This window comes from Protopterus annectens, chromosome 4.part1 (assembly GCF_019279795.1).
Source record: "Protopterus annectens isolate FY-2018-M chromosome 4.part1, PAN1.0, whole genome shotgun sequence".
NCBI classification, from domain to species: Eukaryota; Metazoa; Chordata; order Ceratodontiformes; family Protopteridae; genus Protopterus; species Protopterus annectens.
The window spans coordinates 151818349-151840692 of NC_056734.1; the positions used below are offsets into that span (position 1 = coordinate 151818349).

Sequence of the window (22344 nt, forward strand, 5' to 3'; positions counted from 1 at the left end):
TACAGTGTATTGTAAATGAAACGCATATTCTTCCATAATAAGGACTTCCTTACATTTTTCTGAGACAGTTGTTTTGTATATAGCTTCTTTAGTTCCCAGTGAAGGAAACATTGCATTGTCCATGTTTGAGTAGGTATTATGTGAATCCTGTTAAAGACACAGCAATTTATTTATTATAGAATGGCGTCTGACTTAGCATTATTTGGCATTTTATGGTACAGTATACTGGATTTTCGACATTGTGGATTTACTGGGTTATGGTCTCGAGATACTGAAATTCGACATTTCAGTATTTCAAAATTTGATAGTAGAACCATATATATATATATATATATATATATATATATATATATATATATATATATATATGTGTGTGTGTGTGTGTGTGTGTGTGTGTGTGTGCATGCACAAATACATGCATACATATTTGGAATACATACCCAAGGTCAAAAGTTTCTTTTGTTGAATGAAAAAAAGTCAGTATGTGCGGTTGAAAATCAGCTGATCACACATACTGGCTTTTTTATGTGTGAGATTACAGTACAGCAGTGATCAGGGAATGTGCCCTTTCCCCACTGTATTGCTATCTTGGAGTTGGTATATATAATCAGCAGAGGGTGTGTGTTCGGTGGGTGTAGGGGTAAATCAACATAATTAAATAATGTTTCTTTTTTTTCCCAATGATTTGGTTTCTGAGCATTTGAGCTCAATCAGTTCCTGTTAATAATGTCAGTGGAGCAGCGGATAACACATTCACCTTTGATGCAGAAGGCTTCAAGTTCTATTCCCACACCAGGTAGATCAACACTTCAGTACAGCATAAGGGGTCTGCTGCATGCCTGAATGTGCCACCCTTTAGATGAAATGTTAGATCAAGGCCTCATCTGCTTGAGTTGGTGGCAGCTCAGGTGGATGTTTAGGATCTCACAGTATCTATTGAAAAAAAGTAGAGTTCCTTTATTCATATACAAAAATAGCTATTATGTACAAAATATTTACATATTTACAAATATTTACGTGTACAAATATAAATATAAAATTCTGTTTACATATATTCAGAATTTCCTTTACAGTCATGTTATATTTTCATCCCTATTAGGCCCCTCACTCCTTTTTCCAAAGACACCATCTGATTTTACTTAATATTGTTGCTAAAATCCACTTACCATTAAACGTAATTTAATTTATTCTTTAATTCCATATAACCAATATAACATAAAATAACTTTTTATCTAGTCTAACATATTCTTTACTTCTATTCTTATAATATCCATATTTAATCATATCCATGTTTATTTTATCCTCTTCTTTTATATCTTCTACAAATCTTCTTTATATAGTTTTCCCCATAACATTTTTACATTTCAAAACTTCATCCTTAAATTTTCAGGGTCTACGTATTAATTTGCCCTCAAGTGCTTGGCAGTGCTCTCTACAGACTCAGACACCTTGAGTGACTTTTTTTCCTGTAAAAGAACTAAATAAGGAAACAGCTCCAATACTTAGTAATAATGACCATCCCACCTGGCATGTCTAAAGGTCATTTCCCCGTGCTTTCTCTTATTAACCTGGTGAACTTGGGCATTCTGAGGCAGTGTAGCAACTGCCATATGTACACAGACAACCCTCTATTCATACCTCCCAACACTCAAACTTGTGAGAGATGCACTTATATATCCAAATTGTAAGCCATGCACTCTCAAGCCAAGACCGGAATAGCTGGTCAAGAGGAGAAGGTCAATACCTGCACCACACCACATGTAACACATAGCCTGCAGAACACACAACAGCACTGCCTTCACATAAAAACACAAACCATACATCCACCTTCATGGAGGCTCTCAATAAAAATCTACCCAAACAGCAGAGATCTCCAAGGCAGAAATGCACTCAACCACCACAACACTGCACAAACCACAAGACACATAGCTCACCTACACAGTGTACCCCCAACCTAAGCCCCTAAAGCAAAACAGCTTGCCCAATACACTAACCATAGGTGACTCGATAGTGAGGCACACTGATGTCCCACTCACTAGGTTGAATAAGCTGTCTATCAGGTGCCAGAATCTGACGCATAACACACACACACTCAGGTCACTCCACAACAAGTACACTCTGTCACTGCATCTGTTCTGGCTGGGTTTATGGATACTGCTAAGGCTCTTGCTTGCTTATAGTGCCTTTTTTAACCAACAAATTCAAAGACCATATACATATATAATATATATAAATATGAGAGCAGTCTTTGCTCAATGCTCAAAGCTAAAATCTCAAGATGCACTTGCATTGTCAAGCACTCCTGAAAATAAAGAATATCAACAATTTGTGTGAGAACAGAGAGAGTTTAGCAGAAAGCAAGAAAGCCTATGCTAGGTAGGGTATAATAACTTCCCACCTTCCTTTCCAGAACATGGACTGAAGCTCCAAAGGCGGTGGTGTATCTATTTGAGCAAGGCGGATTTCAAGTCATAGCCTGCTATAAATCCCCAACCATGTCCCAAGACATCAATACACTGGCCCGCTTCCTGGAATCATCAATTTCCCAATGCCCTGACTAGCCTCATTTTTACCCCAGTATGGTTAGATCCGACCACAAACTAAACACCATGAAAATCCACATCTCACCCACACACACCCTCAAAGGTTACCACCATGTAAAACTTATCCAAAGCTGACTTTGGGCTCCTAAAAACAGAGGTGGCTAACTTTACAGCACCTATGTCAATGGAAAATAGATGCATGACTGCTGAATCATACAACAATGCACTGTATGAACATGTACATAAATGCATGGAACTAGCCATACCCAACAGAACCAAGACGCTGTCCTCCAAAATAAGGAAGCCAATCTGGTGGTCCCCTGCCATTAACAAACTCTACCATAGAAGGAAGAAACTGTTTATTTATTTATTTTATTTATTTATTTATTTAAATTTGTTGACCGGGAGTGTCCGACTGGACGTGGGTCCATTTTCAGCGGAGGCCCGGGGAGAAAAGTTCCACAGTAAAATAAACAGACAGTAGTTACATTGGATTACATAGTGATTAACAATTTAACACAGAAATTACTTACAACATATTTACAGATGAAGAACATAGTACATCAGTAGACAACTAGAATCTTTATCTGTGAAGTACATAACAGGCATTAACAAATGTAACAATGAGAAGTTCCTGCTGTATAATAAGTACTAGGCTTATGAGCATCTGAGCTTGCGATCATCAAGGTAGTTAGTGGAGGTGAAAGAAAGGTAGTAGTTGGATGGGGTGGATGATATTAGAGTGGGAGTTGCAAGGGCATAGCCAGCATGTTTTTAGGTGCGCTTTTAATAAAGTTTTGAAGTTGGTGCATGATGGTACGGAGGTAATTGTGGGTGGGAGTGAGTTCCATAATTTGGCTATGGCGCAAGAGAATAGTGCTTCACCAGCAGAGTTATTGGCTTTAGTGATCTGCAAGTGATTTTTGTTGCTGGATCTTAGTGGTCTGGTGGTGCGATAGGGTTGGAGTAGATTCTGGTGGGATGGGACATTTAGTGGATGGTTTACTAGTTTGTGGGTGAGTGAGAGTTGATACCACTGAAGGAGGTGAGGGAGTTCAAGCCAGCCCAGTTCAGCAAGTGAGAGACAGTGGTGACTTCGGTAGGATGCCCCTGTGGCGAATTTTGCGATTTTGTTGTAGCAGGTCTGTAGCTTGTTTAGATCACATTGCCTTAGGTTGGTATATACTGGAGAGGCATAAAGTAGGGTGGAGATAAGGTGGGAATTTGCTATTGAAATCTTTGCTGCTTTGGTGAGAAATTGTTTATTTCTGTATAATGCTCCTAGTTTTTTGTGGACTTTTTTTATGGTCATGGATATGTGAATGTCAAATTTTAGTTTATTGTCTATTTCCACTCCTAGCAATTTGGTGTGTTCAGTTGGGTATATAGTGGTGTTGTCTTTTGCTGTGATGTTAAAGTGAAAGTTGTTTTGAGTATGTTTGGTGGGTTGGAAGATGAGTAGTTTAGTTTTGTTTGGGTTGAGTATTAATTGGGCATTGGATAACCATGTTTCAACAGAGGAAAAGGCTTCCTGTGTGACATTTGCAGTTTGGGTAGGGACTGGGCTGAGCAGATGATGGTAGAGTCATCTGCGTATTGGATGAGTGTGCCATGTTTGGTGGCAGAGGCTAGATTATTGGTGTAAACAGAGAAAAGTAGGGGTCCAAGGATGGATCCTTGGGGAACCCTATGGAGACAGGTAGTTGGGGAGATATGTCATTCTGCCATACAACGGATTGTTGGCGGTCAGACAGGTAACTCTGAAACCAGTTGGTGACTGATTGTGAGAAGGATAGGTTATTGAGGACAGAGATAAGTTGTTTGTGTGGGACCATGTCAAATGCTTTAGATAGGTCTAGGAAAGTAGCAGAGGAGAGATAGCCATTGTTTTTATGCTGAAGGATAGTGTTTGTAAAGGAGAGTAAGGCAGTGGTGGTGCTATGGTTTGGTCGGAAACCATGCCGAGTACTGGAAAGGAGGTTGTTAGTAAGGAGGTAGTGTGTGACCTGAGAGTGTATGCATCTCTCTAGTATTTTGGAGAGTGGAGAGAGAATAGCTATGGGGCGGTAATTGGTTAGTTCTGCAGATGGTCCGCCTTTGTGGAGGGGAATTATATGTGAGACTTTCCACAATGTGGGAACGTAACTTTCTGACAGAGATCGGTTAATCAAGATGGATACTGGGTAGGCCAGAGCATCAGCTGCGATTTGTTGATATTCACTTGGGAGGTTGTCTGCTGCTAATTTGGTGGGTTTAAGTTTAGTTAAGAGTTTTTTTATGTTGGGGTAGGTACAGGAGAAAAAGAGAAGGCAGTGGGGAGATTACTAGTTGAAGGAGTGGGTTGGAGGGGAGGGGGGTTGTGTTGTTTAGCAAGTGATAGTATGGTTTGGGTGAAGTGTGTGTTGAATGAGGTAGCAATATTTTCTGAGGAGTGAGGGATGTTAGGAGGAGGGGTACTGACTTTACCTGGGTGGAGGATGGAGTTTATGGAGGACCAGAATTGTTTGGAGCTGTGTTGTGAGGAGTCTAGGGCAGACTGGTAGTATTGGAATTTGTCCTGTTTATTAGCTTTTTGACTCTATTGCATAGTTCTAGGAATTTCTGTCTAGCTGCAGGGGTTTTGGTTTTGCGCCAGTGCTCCCAGGCTTTATCCCTGTTTTTCATTTCTGACTTAGTGGTTTTCTGTAGCCATGGGGAGGGTTGTGCTTTGGTTCTGGAAAATCTTATGGGGGCATGGTAATTAAGGATGTTCAGGAAGGTAGTATTAAAGATTCAACTGCGTCATCTAGACTGAGGTACTTTAGAGCATGCCAGTTACATTCTTTGAGGGATGAGATGAATGTGAGTGGGTTAAAGTTTTTTTTTTACGTATTTGGCGATAGGCGACAGGTTTAGCTTGGTACAGGTATTTTTGAGTAGGAATGTTGGGGAGTGATCACTGAGGCTATCTGATAAGCAGCCTGTTATATATGACTGGGGGTTCTTACTGACTAGTATCCAATCCAGGGTAGAGTGCTTGCTGGAGTTTTTATTTATCCTTGCTGGTGACTGGACTAGTTGGGTGAAGCCATGAAGGTGTACATGATGGGTTGGATTGTTGCCAGAACAGGATTGCCAGTCAATATTGGAATCACCTAAGATGATAGTTTCTTGGGGGAGATGGTGGGTAGACCAGCTGAGGAGGTTTTCTAGTGGAGGGATGTTTTGGCCAGGTGGGAAGTAGCATCCAATTATGTTGATGGTTTTGTTTCGGTTAATTTTGAGGTTGGTATATATTATTTCTTCATTGCCTATTTCTGGAGCTGATGATTTTAAGATCTGGATGTTTAGATGTTGTTTAAATATTATAGCTACACCACCTCCTTTTTTGTTTAGCCGGTCTACTCTTAGTATGCCGTAACCTGTAGGGAGTATTTGCTCACTGGTAATGTGAGGTTTTAGCCAGGTTTCTGTCAGGACCACTATATCTGGGGAGTATAAGTCTATGGTGGCATGGAGTTCATGGACTTTGTTGGATATACTTCTAATATTTAGGCTTAGTAGAAGGAAGTCACTTGGCTTTCTATTGGCTGTAATATGGGAGAAGTTGTGATTTCTAGTCTGATTATGAGGATTGGGGTTGGGGATGGTAGGGCCAGGGTTGGGGTGGATGTCTCCACTTAGGGCTAGTTTTGATATGCATGAGATTATTAGTTTTCTCAGTTTTTGAATGTGTTTGTTTATAAGGGAAATGTTATGATTGTTCTCTGTGGGTAATAGGTATGGTGGGAGGGTTACTATATTAAGTTGTAGGGATGCTTTACGTTTGGGTAATATAGTTGGTAGAATATGTGGGGGGTGCATAGGGATGGTTCTTGAGCTGGTGGGAGGGGAGCTGAGTATGGGTGAGACATGGGTGGTGGTGTGAGTAATAGTACAGTGGTAGTGATTGAGTGGGGGAATGATGGAGCGTTGGTAGGATGTAAGATATGCATGGAGAGTGCATGCAGTGAGCAAAGGAAAGGTATGCTTGTACATGTCAGTTGAGGAGGTTGCAGAAGTCCCAAGACTGGAAAAACTCCCTTATTAGCCTCAACAAAAAGTTGAGATCCCTCATCAAAACCTCTAAAGCCAGCTATGAAGGCAGAATTGCAGAATACACTAAAAACAAACACAAAGCCTTCTGTAGTTATATCAAGAATCTCCATGGCAATACCCAGGTTTGCTCTGAGTCACTGCACAATGGTACCTCCTATACTGAGCCAACAGATATTGCCAACATACTGGCTGACAGATTCAGTGCCAACTTTACCCCTCCGCCCCACAGGACCAATCACAATACCGGAGGAATGCCAGGCACCCAGCATTACTGCAGCACAGGTTAAAGCTGCATTGTCCAAGGACAAGAATACGGCTTCCATGGGACCTAACAATATCCCTGGATGTGTTCTACATGAACTACAAAGTGAACTGACACCACATCTGTGTGCCCTGTTCAATCACAGCCTCACCTTAGGCTTTCTCCCTACCGAATGGCGCACTGCTACAGCCATCCCTCTCCATAAAGGGGGAGGGACTACTGACCCTGGGAATTATCACCCCTTTAGCCTGATGAGTCTGATATATAAGGCTATGGAGCACATCATCACTGACCTAATTAACAAGGATATAGGAAATCTCTAAACTCTAGATCCCACTCAATTTGGTTTTGTGAAAGGTAGATCATGCCTGCTCAACCTGGTTGACTTCTTTGAGTCAGTCACCAGAGCTGTGGATGAAGGCAAGGCAGTTCATACAGCCTACGTCGATCTGGCCAAGTCCTTTGATACCATTCCCCACTCAGGAATTATAGATAAACTCACCAACCTAGACATCAACCCCTATATCACTAGGTGAGTTGCAAATTGGCTCACAGATAGAACCCACAGTGTGAAACTAGTGAACTCCTAGTCAGACTGCAGACCAGTTACAAGTGGAGTCCCACAGAGATCGGTCCTGGGTCATCTCTTGTCCCAGAAATCCAGGCCAACACGGAGGGACTCTGGCTGACCAAGTTCGCAGACGACTGCAATTTGGGAGCCAGTATTAATTCCCAAAGTGATGTAGACATCCTACAGAAAGGCCTCACTGAGATCAATAACTAGTGTCAAAACCATGGCCTTAAGCTTAATGCCAAAAAATGCATTGTCATCCCCTTTGGAAAAAGCTCAGTTCCCACTAATTACCACATTGATGGGAGCCCACTAAATACTGAAGGCATTATAAGAGATCTGGGGACACAGGTTGACAGCAACCTCTCCCTCGACCACCATATTGCCACTGTGGTCAGAAAGTCCTTCTATGTGGCACATCTCATTACCAAGGGTTTTGCATCCAGGAAGAAAAAGGTCATCATCTCCCTCTACTCTTCCTCATTAGGACAATCATAGAGTATAATGCCCCCTTTGGCATGTACGTCACTAGACACATGCAACAGCTTGAAAGGCCACAGAAGTACCTCATGAAGAGGATCCTAGGCTTTAAACACATGTCCTACATGGAGAGACTCAAAACACTCCAGCTATTCTGTCTCATATCGTCAACTAAGAGGCGATGTCTGTTTGACTTACAAAGCCATGTCTGACCCAGCTGTTTTAGAAATGCTACATCTAAAGAAATCTCAATCCCTGTGCACCACACGCTGCAGAGAACTCAACCTCTACCACAGTCAACAGAACATGCTGGAGGGACAGGTTCATAACCCAGAGACTGCCCATGCTCTGGAATAGACTTCCCATACATGTCAAGCAGAGAACCTCACTGGCCCTCTTCAAGAGAAATCTTGATGACTGGATGGGCAATAGAAAGTTCACCCGGGGATCACTCCAGTGGCTGTACTTGATAGAGGCACTGGGAACTAATGTCGGGCAGCACGATCCCAAGGCACTTCTATAGGCTAGGCTTGCAAAGTTTCCAGGGCCATTAGCCTAGTACACACCTATGAACCTATGAACACGTCTCATAGTTTCTTCTTCATGACAATGCAAACATATTTTATCACTTTTCTTTTTTTATAGTATATTTCCTTTTACTGGCAATTTATCTGTTACCAGTCTCCACAAAAGAATCTTGACATTCTACTTTCTGTTTACACCATTTGCTTCTTATTTTTATACCTTTAATTTTTTCATCTGTAAGATTTTCCCATGGTTTTACACAGTAATGTTTTATCATTACATTCTTATACCATACTTTTCTATCTTTTCTATATCATCAGTTTTTATTTTCCAAATATATATATATATATATATATATATATTTGGTAATATTTTATGTTTTCATTAATACACTCTTTTTCTCTTATACTCTTTTTTACCATACCCCAAAATTTATCATACTGATAGTTATACAGTTTTGCTACTAATCTCTCATCTTTTTCACTTATCCAATTTAACACTTTGTACAAATTTAATGAAGCAGTGTATACCACTGGGTTAATTAACCTTAAACCTCCTTCATCTTTATTTACATACAAAACTCTTCTTTTTACTGGATTTAATCTAGAACCCCATATAAATGAAAATTTGTCTACAATAATTTATTTTCAAATACTATTGGCAACATAAATATATTTGCTAAGTATCCTATTTTCCCCATCAGTATGGAATTTATAAAATAAGCCTTTTTTCGAATGATAATTTATATGTTCTCCGGAAAATACATGTTTGCTTTGTTTCTTCTACTACTTTTTCCCATTTTCTTCTTACATCATTTTTCCCAAATTTTACAGCTAATACAAAAATGTCATTAATTGTAAAATATATGCCCCCAATCTTTACTACATCACCTATACCTTTGTTTTTCTTTTAATTTAAAGCCATCCTTATCATGTATAGACACTCATTTGTAAAATTACTTATTTTATCCAAATTTTGTTTTTTTTACAATTATTATAAAGTTATCTGCATATGTTAACAGAACTGGAATTCGTAACTATTCAGATGTTAAATAATCAGCCTCCTTCATTTTGTAATTTATTTCACATACTACCACATTCATATCTAATGCAAAGAGTATACAACTAATTGGATCTCCCTCATCTAATTTTTCTTCCACTCTTCATATATACCTCGTGGCTTAACCAGCCATTTACAAGTATTTTTTCTTTAATATTACTATATACTGACATACGTAATTTCCTAACTCTCTCACTTATATTATATTCTTTCATTATTGCTCATAAGATTTTATGTCCAGTTGTGTCATATGCCTTATTAAGGTCTCCTGTCATGATTTTCAGTTCTTTTTCTTTTCTGTTCATGATATCATGCAGTATTTCTCTGTCATTGATAAATTTGACTATCCTTCCCGTTTGTAATATATTGGCTTTTTTTCATAATATTTCCATTTTAATTTCAAATCTCTTTTGTATTATTTCATAAAGTTCTTATAATCATTATTATTCAATACTATTAGTCTCCATTTTTTAAATTCTCTTTTATCATCTTTCTTCCATACGAATTTAAGTATTCCATTATATAATTCTTTATACATAAAAGCTTCATTTAACCATTCATTTGGTCTTTATTTTTTGCCAATCCGTTACATTTTTATACATTTCACACCCTATTCCATTTGAGCCAGTAGGCAAATTTATATTAACTTGTCCTAGTACTTTTTATCTAGCTCATTTAAACAAATCTCCTTTTCCAACTTGTTATTCTCTTTTTCTGTTTACTTTTTTACTTTCCATGTTTTTTCACTACTTTCTTTTTTCTTTAAACATTTCTTATGCGTATTGTATTATGCTATTCATAATCTTTTCCTGAGTTATTTCTATTTCTCCTTTTACAATTTTTTTATTTCTCTCATTACACTACCATCTTCCTTTACTAATCTGCTTAAGTAACTCAATACTTCTTATCTTTTTCCTTGTAAAAATATCTTTGCTTATATAACAATCCTTGTATTTTTTCTTGATTTCTTTTCATATATACTTATTTTTCTTTGTCAAAGTACTTTCCTCATTATGTTCTTCCAATGCATCGTTTTATATTCGTTTATATTTTTCTTTCTATACATTTCTCACAACATATTGCCACTGTAAAAAAAAAACATTTTTTTTATATTTTTCCTTAAAAATCATCTACCATTCAGACCAATTTTTATAAAATATTTTCATACTAATATATTTCCTTAACGGCATTACTAAACTCTTTCCTTCTTCATTCTGTGCTTTCTCATCTATCCTTTTTATTCATTTGCCTATTTTTATATATTCCTTGTTTTCTTTTATCTCTAGCCGCGCCATATTGTAAGATGATCAGATAATCATGGTTCAACTACATCCACTTCTCTTACAACTAAACTTTCTGATACTATAAAATAATCTGTTTCAGTTATATACATACCCCTTTTGTACATCCATGAATTTTTGTCCCAAACTTTTAACTTACCACATCTTATAGCTTCTAACATTTTTCTTGTATCATTTCCTTTCTTTTTATGCTTGCCTCTTAAATCACAATTAAAATCTCCTGTTAGTGTAATATTCATATGTACCACTACATAGTCTAAAGCCTGATGAAATAAGCTTTCCCTTTCTTTACAGTTAGTATAAGCATGTAATGTTATAATTCTATGTATTTGTTATTTCCTGTTTAAATCTACAATGGTTAGTCTTCCCATTTTTGCTAAAGTTACATCTAATATTTTTACTGTATTTCTAAAGAATATGGCAATTCCAGAACATCTCTCATTTCCCAAATTCCAGATTATCTTCCCTCACCATAGTTTGTTTGTAGTCTTTCTTCATTTGTTAAAAATTTGTGTCTTCTAAAATAACTACACCTACACCACACTAAAATTCTTCTTCGTCTTACAATATTCTTAATACTATTTGCATTTATAGAAAGCACTCTAAAATGCTCATTTTCCCTTTTTCATAGATTTATGGTTTCATAAGCTCATAGCAAACAGCTAGGCTAGCTTTCTTAATAGGCCATTCTGAACCAAACCAGTTTCCTTCCCAAACGTGAGAATCAAACACTATAACTCATATCTGTGAGTCAAACACCATAACCATTATAACACACCCCAATCTTTACCTGCTATATTCTTTTTCATCCATTCCTTTTTTCTTTTGTACTTATTCCTTTAAATTTTCTGTTTCTGTCCTTTACCCTTTTACCAATAGAATTCTTATTTTTCCTTTTATTCCCTCCCAGTTTGTCTTCTTCGTCACTTATTTCAGAACCTTCTTCTATGTACTATTTATTTTTTTCTCATCTAATTTTTCTTCTATTTCCACTACTTCTAAAATTTCATATTTGTTCATTTTTTCTCTTTCATTTTCTTTTTCCATACAGTTATTTTCAGTTTTGTAATCTATCCATAAATGTCAAATTTTGTTACATTTATAACATTTTAATTCACATTTTTGCACCATGTCCCATTTCCCCACAAATATAACATTTTCTTTTGTCACAGTTACTTATCAAATATCCTTCTTTTCCAGAAAAGAAAAACATGTTTTCGGCTGTCCCCAGTATTTTGCGACACCCCTTTTCTTCTCCACAGTTATCATGCTTAGTATATGAATATTTTTTTCTCTTTCAATTTGTAACACAATATTACAATCCCAGCCACCAGTCCATAAACCCATTTTGCCATGCTCTTCTGCACTGTCCAGTACTTCTTTACATAAATTTTTCAAATATATTTTCAAAGTCTCCCTTTCTACCTGTGTCGAAATTGTACATGAATTTTCTGTTTTATTATATAAAGATTCCATGGATTGCAGTCATTCTCTTTTTCATATTCTCCAAGAAACCTTTCCTTTTAAAAAACAGTCTCAAATATAACGTCACAAAATGTCTCTGTTAATAAGAATAAATGCTCTTATCTCATGTGCTTTTACACACAAATGAGCTATTAAATTGTCTCACACTTCATACCTATTCATTTCCTTATCTTCTTTACTTTGAATCTTTACCATGTATTTATGATTTTAATTTTCTTTAGCCTTCGTTTACTTTTTTTGCATGTTTTCTTTTCCATCTCACCAGTATTCTTCAGGATTGTCTCTAGATCCTGCAGATGTATTTTCTCCAAAATGTCTCCCCAGGAAACACCTCCTTCATTTTCTGTCTAACTGTGCACCACCATTTCTTTAAGTAAATCATCCTGCAAACATCCCAAATGTAGGCTTGCAATTATGCATGCATAATTTGCTGATTCCTCTCTATAAAACATGTTTATTTGAAAGATTTCCTCAGATTCCTGTACATATTCTCCAGTCTTAATATTTGCTTTCTCTTTCATTTCTATCACTACTGCATTATTTCATTCTCTCTCCGTCTGCCTCCCTATTACTTGGACCACCTCTCCACATAGAATAGAAACAGGAAGTGCTCCTCCAAAATGGCTCCTACTCACATCAATGGAGAGTAGGATTTATATATATATATGCATATAAATTACTCTGTCCATTTTCCTCACTTCTTCCTTTCATCCACCATAATAACCAAATTCTAGTATGTCCATATTTATTTGCTCAAATTTTAACATACTTTTCACCCTGTTATGTTAACATATTAACTCTTTCACATTTCAAAAACACATGCTCAGTAGTTCCAAACTCTCCACATTTATTACAAATTCTATCTTGTTTTTTCTTGTATGGCATATTTGCCCTAACCAGCAATTTTCTAATAGTCAATCTCCATAAAAAATTGTTGCATTCTTTAATCTTTTTATAGTATTATATCTCATCATTATGGCTTTTTCTTAAAATGCTTTCATAATATTTAAGTAACATTCCTTTCTATTTTTTTTCATATATTCTTTTTTTATTTTCCATAACACCATTTTGTTTTGGTACTCTTTCATTTCTTCATTCACAATGCTTTTACTTCTTTTTTTAACTTCCATTCTTTCCTACAATTCTTTGTATTTATAATATAATATCATTTCTATCAAGTTTTTATTTTCCTTCATAATTTCTTTTAATACCTTATATAAAATTAAAGATGCTGCATGTACTATTGAGTTTAATAAAACCAAGCATCTTTGTTCTTCATTCATATATAGAGTCCCTCTCTTGACTGGATTCAGTCTAGAGCCCCATATAAAAGAAAATATAATCATCATTAGTTCCTTTTCATACTTAATAGGAATCATATAGATTTTAGCAACATAAGCATTGTTTCCTATTACCATGGTGTTCAACAAGTGTGCTTTTTTCTATATAAAGATCTATTTATTTCCAAAAAATAGTCAGATTCTTTACTTCTTTGATTGCAGTATCCTATTGTCTGTATTCATTCCTTCCAAATATTTTTCTTATATATCTATATATTTTTCACTGAACTCAGTATCTCTTATCATATCTTCAAAGCCAAATCCTGTACTTTTCTCTTTATTTATACTTAACACATTTTTTAATTTTATACTTACCTTTTCATTTACTTCTTTAATCCATACTTTATTTTTAACAATTAATACAATATCATCCATATAATCATACGTTATTGACAATTATAATTCCTTCATTATCTTGTATCCACCGCTACTTGACATTGTATTAATTTCCTTCACTATTACATTCATTCCTAATGAAAAATTACACTTCTAGCTTGTCAGCCCTGCTTTATTCCACATTTTTTATTTCTTCCCCAATCCAGCCATTTACATTTAGTTTCACATAGTTCCTTTCATAAACTGATTTTATTACTTGTAATATGTTTTACTTACATTATATGCCTGCAAAATTTCCCTTAATTATTTATATTGAATAATATCATAGGCTTTACTTATATCCCCAATCATAACCTTCACTTCTACATTTTTATTTATATCATCAATTATTTATTTTATTATCCATAATAACTCTTGACTTCCTTTCCCTATTCTTCCAAATACATTTTGTTTATATAGTCTATTTTTTGCAGCCTTTTTTGCTATTATCCTCATTAAAATGTTATAATCCATATTAGGCTATAGGTCTCCAGTTTTTTATCTAGTCTTTGTTTCCTTTTTTAAATATAATTTTTATAACTCCTATACATATCTCTTTCTCTTTAATTCCAGTTTCTAACCATTCAGTTATAACTTTTATAAAAATTATTTTTTGCCACTCCTTCATTTCTTTGTACGTACCATATTCAATTCCATCCAGTCCTACTGCAGAATTCATGTTAATATCTTTTAGAATTTCATTCAATTCTTTCATAGTTATTCTAAATACTCATTATCTTTGCTATTTAATTTTTCACTTTTATAAATGTGTTTTATGTTTTCTTCTCTTTTAACAAATAATGCCAGTAAATATTCTTTATTTCATATAATCCTTCTTGCTGCCTTATTTGCTTATGATCCGTATGCTTTAATTCTCTTATCATTTTCCTTCTTTTACTATTTTACTCAGATATGGTGCTATCTCTTCTTTCTTTCCTTATAAACAATATTTTTGCTTTTTACAAGTTGTTAATTTTAATTTGATTCATTTTATATAGTTCTCTTTCTTTTTATAAAAGGAATTTTTCATCACTAATAAGTCTCTGAATGTTTCTTAATATCTTATATCTCTCTTTTTATTTTCTTCTTTTCTTCCTTACACATTCTAAAAAATACTTTTTATATTTCTCTTTAAAATTAAGCCACCAAACAGAGTAATAAAACTCTCTCATATTCATATGATTTTTCCATAATTCCGTAAGTTTTTTTTCTTCTGAATCTAATTCCTTTTCATTAATTATCTTTATTCTTTTTCCTTTTCTTATATAGTCTTCATTTTCCTGTACTTTAACCCATATAGCTACATGATCCAAAAATCCAGCATACTTAATTCCTTTTTCGATAACTTTTAGACTGCCAGATATTACAAAATAATAAATTTTTGTCCTAATGTCATTCCTTTTGTAGGTCCAGTGGTTATTCTGTCATACACTTAACTTTCCACTTCTCATAATTTCATTAGCAATTAGAATTTCACAATTGCTGATATTTTTCTTAAATTACAATTAAAATCACCCATGACTATAACGTTCATATTTACACAAACATATTCAAGAATATTTTTAAACATCATTTCTCTATCTTTTTTGTACATATGTATAAAGCTGTAATTCTATGCACATATTTTTTCCATCTCAACTCTATTGCTGTAATTCATCCTAGTTCCTCTGTGGTTACATTTAATATTTTAATTCTTTCTTGACAGAATGTACATATGCCCAAGCATGTTTCTTTCCCCATGTTCCAAACTACCACACCATTTCAAAGTTTTTCAGTTTGTGTTCTTTCACCCTCTGCTAAAAATCTGATATCTTCTAAAAGAATAACAAGTGCATCTACTGCAGAATATACATATTCTCGTCTTAAGATTTTTCATTCTGTTCACATTTAATGCTATTATTTTCAGCTTTTAAGAACAGCTAGTATAATAAAGTTTTTTCTCTGGCACAGTCTCTACTTCTCCTGTTTCTTCGTCTATTTTTTTCCATGATGTCGCTCCATGAAATTCCTGCTCCATTTTCTGGCTCACTTTGGTTTACCATTACTTCCAGATAATTACCCCCCACCCCTAATTGAAGGGTTGTAATTATGCATTTTTCAGAGGTAACTGTCTCTCTCCTCTGAATGTTTTCCTCTGACTCCATCTCTGTTTTAGCTACAATCTCCTTTTCCTCCAATGTCACTGTTTTTCTGCACCCACATAATCAGAAAAAAACTTTTGGTAGTGATTCTGCCATTTTAATTGCTTTTTCAGCAACTTTCACTCCAGTTTCAGCAAAAGCCGAATCAGCCATATTTTTCCCTGTTCCTCCTGGCTGCCTCTGCACCTGGACTAGAATCAGGAAAGACATGATGTGTTACACAGAAACTCTTCTACCCAACCTCCAAGAGTAGGGGAAGTTCCATGATGCCATGGCCATATTTCTCCTGGTGTTATAAATACCACCTTGGGTCTCCCCTAAAAGTAGACTACTAGCCAAGTGGGACTAACCTAGTCAACAAAGAATAAATAAAGAAAATAAAAAAAAAATAGATGTTTTTGTTTTTCAGTGAACTGACATACAGCTTTCCCACTCTCTCTCAAGATATATATATATATATATGTATATATATATATATGTGTGTGTGTGTGTGTGTGTGTATGTATGTATATATATGTATATATAGGTTCATAGGTTCATAAGTTGGTACTAGGCTAAGATTCTAATGATTTCCCCAATTTGCTGCCATGACAACTGTCTTGTCTATACACTGTTTCATCCCGTATGCCTTTAGATTTGCATTCTAGTCCCTTACAGTTTGCTGAAGTACCTGTGCAGAAACTTTGTTGCGTTAGAGATAGTAGGGCACTGCCTAGAAGATATCAAAGAATTTGAGAGTGGATGCACTTTTCTTGGATTTTAAATAGTGATGGCAGAATTTCTGTGAAAGAAAATGTATTTGCTTCCATATGGAAGCAAACATGAGGTAACTGTGTATACAAAAAATTACAACTTTCAGGATACATGAGTATTTAAAAGTAAAATTATAAGCACAAAAAAATACTTGTCAGACTGAATATACTTTGTGGGTGTCTTTGAAGAAATCCAACATCGAAAGTAGAATTGTCTGCAGTTTGATGAAGTGCGAAGAAGCAGAAGGAGAGACACCTAAGTGTTTATATGTTGGCTGTCCCAGTGGTATGGGTGGGGGTGGAGCATGGAATACTTTGGCCACACATTCCATTGGAGTGATCTTTAGAGCCTACCACTCTGCTCTAGGAATGTTTGCATAAATCCATCTTTCCTTTGCTACAGGCATTTTAGATTTAAGTATTTAGGAAGAGCGGAATACTTCCAAAGGTAGTACAGGGATTATTACCAGGAAGATCTTGGCAATTTGGTTGTATGCATTGCTGGTGCACATTAGATATCACAGTTCCAGTAGGTAGCAAGCAATGAGTTCAAGGTAGGACATCCTCATCTTGGCATACAAGAGAAAGACTCTTCTGTTTTATCAAATGAGATTTGTCAGGTTCTACAGACTTAACACACACTATAAAAAAATGTAGAGGATATAAAATTGGATAGAAAGAAAGAAGTCAGTGAATACCAGAGTATCTGACATTTGTTGATCAGTGTAGTAAGGAAAGGGATGACAGTGTTAAACACTATGGCCTCTTTTTGCACGTCTTGTATTTGTCTTTCAGGAACCAGTGTGTAGTTAAACACAATGTTGTGATAAGTACCATGAAGTACAGTCATGCATTATGCTTTCACGAGAGTTATTTACTTTTACTTGAATACAGTCTTTCACTTTCTTAAACTTATGGAGCAAAGTCTGATACAAGGAAATTATAATGTGGCTGTTACAAGATTTAATAGGTCTGGAGCATTAAATATTAAACTTGATATTCAGAGCTGACTAGTGCTTTGTGTTGTACCTTCAGCAACAAAGAAGAGAAAGGGAGTTAAGGAAACAGCAAGAGAGAGAACAGCGAAGGCGTTTTGAAGAACTTGAGGCAATTCGGAGGGAAGAAGAACGGCGACAGGCAGAGCGTGAGCAGGTAACCTAAAGTAAAATATACCTATTCCTATCAACTTTATAGCAGTCAGTTGTTTGAAACTGCATAATCGGTTTGCCAGTTAGCTGCATTTATAAAGGCATTGGCTGAAAATACTGATCTTACTCTGAAGAGCCCTTTGCACTCAGTGATCATTTGGTACATCCATCCTTAGCTATTTTTCCTGGCTGTTCTGAAAATCTTGAATTCCCATTTTTGCAGGGAGCACATGCCATATGGCCCATAGCTGTATCATGTTTAAGAGGTATCCAGCTAGCTTTTTAATTTGTAAACTTTCAGTGACTAAGGTACCTAAAGCATTCCAGATGTAAAAGTGGTCATCACAGTGATCGTCTTAAACCACTGCAGGTGCTGTCTGTTTTCTTGGAACTGGAGTACAACATTGGTCATTGTCACCATTGCCATGATGGCAAGGAGAAATCAGTGCTTACCTTATATAATGTAACAATGGCAAGGAAAACTCAGTGTTTACCTTATATAATGTAACAATGGCAAGGAAAAATCAGTGCTTACCTTATCACCCAATGCATAGGATAGCAGTTGATGCAGCCCAGCCAAAGAATGTCCAAAATGCTTACTAAGGAACCTAGACAAAAAAAGACCAGTAAAAATAAGCCGCTGGAGAACAGCTGTGATTATCATTCCTAGCATATCTTCAGTGTCTGCTGTAATGACAAATTCTGTTCACATGCTTGGCTAATTATTCACAGTTTGAAATGCCACTGTACACATCCACATCTTTCTACATATATGAGGTTGGGTAGAGGGATAGTTCCCTAATGCCTAGTCTTATAATTGAGGTTCATGAATCCCTTCACTTACCAGGATCTCTTAAGGTCTTCCATGGTACCAAGGAATGGAATTTTTAGTTCCATTACATATTTCTAGGTCTTGACTTGGGTCTGTTGCATCCATAGGGTCATAAGTTGATACTAGGCTATCAGCCCTAGGGCCTGTATAAGCCTAGCCATAACAATTCCCTGGCTATTTCTTCCCACAATATTTACTTCCCTGGACCCCTGTCTAGCAGGGCGACTGACATGATCCCAGGGGTAAATTCCCTATCTCCCATCCAGTTGTTAGGGTTCCTTTTGAAGAGGGCCAAGGAGGTGATCTGCTTGACATTTATGGGCAGTCTATTCCAGAGTATGGGGAGTCTCTGGGTCATTGATTTGCTTTCCCCTCCCTCACCAAGAAGATGGTTGCTTACCTTTTCATGATTAGTCAATCCCTACAGCTCCTCCTGTGTCTGCATTTGTCCACCTTGATCTTATATGAACTCATGCTAGAATTTTAAGATTATATTTGGCAGGTAATGCAGTTGTGGAGTGGCTGTTTGCTCCATTTTTTACACACAAGGAGAAATAAAAAGGTCAGCCTGGAGGGAACTGTGTGTGCGGGGTGTCCATTTTGCTTTCTCCTTTAAAGAATCTGGGCTTTAGAGGCTCTTCTTTTGGAAACAGACATCAACACTGAACCCTTTTTCTTTCACAAGATTCTCATCTTGAAGAAACACTCATCATGGAAGCCATACTGGAAGGGTCAACATCCCCTTGTATATTCCTGCAAAGTATACAAATGATTTTATGGGTTAGAGCTAAATCTGATGAACTTTAGGTCACTACATTGTAAAACCTGCCTTAAAGGATAATATATTTTCGGCCTAGAAGTCCCTTGACTCAATATACCATGTCTGTAAAAGTGATAAACATTAATACCATCTGCGTCATTACAGACTTTTCTTTTAGGCAAATATGCCCCAACAATTAGAATGCTATTTGTTCAGCCCATCACAATTCTCAGAAGGTCTTAGCTTGTCACAATTCATCTTCTAAGTGAAGTTTAATTGTAGTTCATGGACTTTATGGTTTTGGGGATGTTTCTCCATGTAGGTTTGTTGAGGTGAGAGTGGTTGTTTTGGCAGTGTAAGTTGTAATTGTCTTTTGAAGCTGTAACCTCTATTTGAAATCAGGCATTGGTTTGGTATCTGCATAGATGGGAAGAAGGGCCTCCCTCCTAACCTCTTGAAAGTGAAGCAGTCTATACCTTGGAATGGGTCTTTTAGCACCATGTTTTCCTTGCAAGGATCCTTTTTCCAAGGGAGTTAAGATGTCCTTGCATTGAACCAGAGTTGCAAGTTGGAAATAACTTTGGCTCTGCACTGCATTCTCATTATAATAAAAATGTTGGTCAGTTGTACATCAAGGAAAATGGAAACTTAATAAAGTTCCCCTTCTCCTATTAGGCCTATTAGGATATAGTAGAACAAGCTTTGGGCACATTTTAATAACACAAGGATGAACAGTTCTCCTTGTATGGTCTCTCTTTCCTGCCTGCTAATGCCTTGCATTATTAGAAATGCTGAACAATAAAGGTCAAGGCTGATCTTTATCTCAGATTGTTTTCTTTGAAAGACCTAGTTTCTGGCCCAACTTGCCCACCATGCTTTGACCAGTTGGGAGCTGATATCAGTACCAGGTGCAGGGACTCATTCCCTCCTGATACAAGACCTCCTTTACCTGCAGGAATGGCCCCATTTGAGAGGTAACCTAAATACTGGGTTTTCCTAATGAGGTTTCAGAGGTTTTTGATGGTGAAAGTATCCAGATATAAAGGCAACCTATAAAGTACAGTGAAAGATTTTCTCCATTTGGATTGGAAAAAATCCCTTAGCCAGCTATACTTCCAATTATCAGTAACACCTTTAAGCATGGTTCTACTCCTATACCTCAAAATCTAAATGTTCTAAAGACAAATACATGACATTCAGTTAGGAAGCACATAGCATCTCAAGATAGGTACTTAAAAGTATGATACTATTGTACATAGAAAACAAACGCAGAATAAAAAAAGGTTGTATGGGGGGCAAGGGCCCCTGCACCATCCTTATTTTAGTATTCTCTCTGTGTGGTTGCATCAACTTGAAGAATGAGATGTCACTTAAAAAATAAAAAAAAACTCTCAGACTTCCTTCAAGGCACTGCAATGTCAGATTCAGTTGAACAAGTTTCCAAGACCATGCATATCTCTACAACACATTGTGAGGCAAACAAAATGTCGAGCACACAGCTTCAAGGAAGTTAAAAATGTGTGACCAGCAAACAATCAGGGATGGAGCTTAGGTCATTTTTATTCTGATTATTTCCATTTTGCCAGTCCACGTCCATGAACCAATTTAGATTGCTTTAAATACTGTTTGGAATTGTATCTATTGCTGGGATTCAAATGGTTGCAGTGCACAAAGTGACACAAAGCTAGCCAGGCATGTATTAGCACTTAGCACTTGTATACTAAGAAAGGGATGGCATAACACAAGGTACACGGTGGTAATAGGGTAGATAGCACTAGACTGCAGTATGGCATGAGCAACAATGGAGAAGCACTCGTGGCCAGTTAGATGGATGTAGCAGCTAAGCCAAGCTAGAGCAGCCTAGTTACCATGCACTCATGCAAGCAATGTGGTGATATATAGCTGCAAATAGTGGGTGTGCACAACACAGTGTTAACCCTTTTTTAGCATAGAAATTGGAGGAAATGAGGTGGATATTAAACTATGAAAGGAGAGAGGGGAGAACAACAAGCAGATATAAAAACAGAAGGATAAGCATAATCTGGGCAAGGTTGGAGTAAGGAAAGGTATATTTTTTTGTGGGGAAATAGCTCCATTTGTAAGTTCTGTAAAAGAAGGGTATGAGGAATAGGTAATGAGAGATGACTGGCTATGGCATAGTTGAAGTTCAGGCAGCAGGGTCAGAGAGATAGATGGAGGTGGTATACATCAAAAGATTGAGTGGGCAGTGGATAAACACTTATGTACAGATGGTTGGCAAGTGGTGATGGAGAGGCTTGGACAATTAAGAAGTCATGCGGAATGACACATAAGGGAGATCACAGCAGGATGGACATTGTTGGCTGTCAGGATGGCCCAAGGTGTAACAAGCACAGGCATCACATTTGCCTAGGTAAGCAGTGGTATAGGACGGTTTCTTCTCCAAAGGCCCAGTGGTTGAGGCCTACTGTTTGTGTGATTCAGCAGTCTTACAAACATATACTATTGTGGTATATTTCTGTGTCAGTATGGCTGCCAAAGAAGATTATAGAAGCATACAGTTAGGGGCTCACCTACCCACAACAGGGCATCTGTGGCTGTCAGTAATAGGAGCATGTAGATACAGAGTCCAGTGATGTCATAGCACTGTCTGGAACACTACATGGATAGAGTTCACCTACATCCACCATTAAAGAAGCCCTTATAGAGGAACA

General features: G+C 36.6%; 1 protein-coding gene across 8 annotated transcripts in view; it reads left to right on the forward strand.

Annotated features, from left to right (window-relative positions):
• TNIK (TRAF2 and NCK interacting kinase) overlaps positions 1 to 22344 on the forward strand; it is a 1728926-nt gene that overhangs the window by 1317015 nt on the left and 389567 nt on the right. For all 8 annotated transcript variants that reach the window (XM_044070048.1, XM_044070049.1, XM_044070051.1 and 5 more), the window contains exon 13: positions 17947 to 18063. In XM_044070048.1, coding sequence (XP_043925983.1) covers positions 17947 to 18063 — 117 coding nt within the window. The remainder of the gene's footprint in view (positions 1 to 17946; positions 18064 to 22344) is intronic.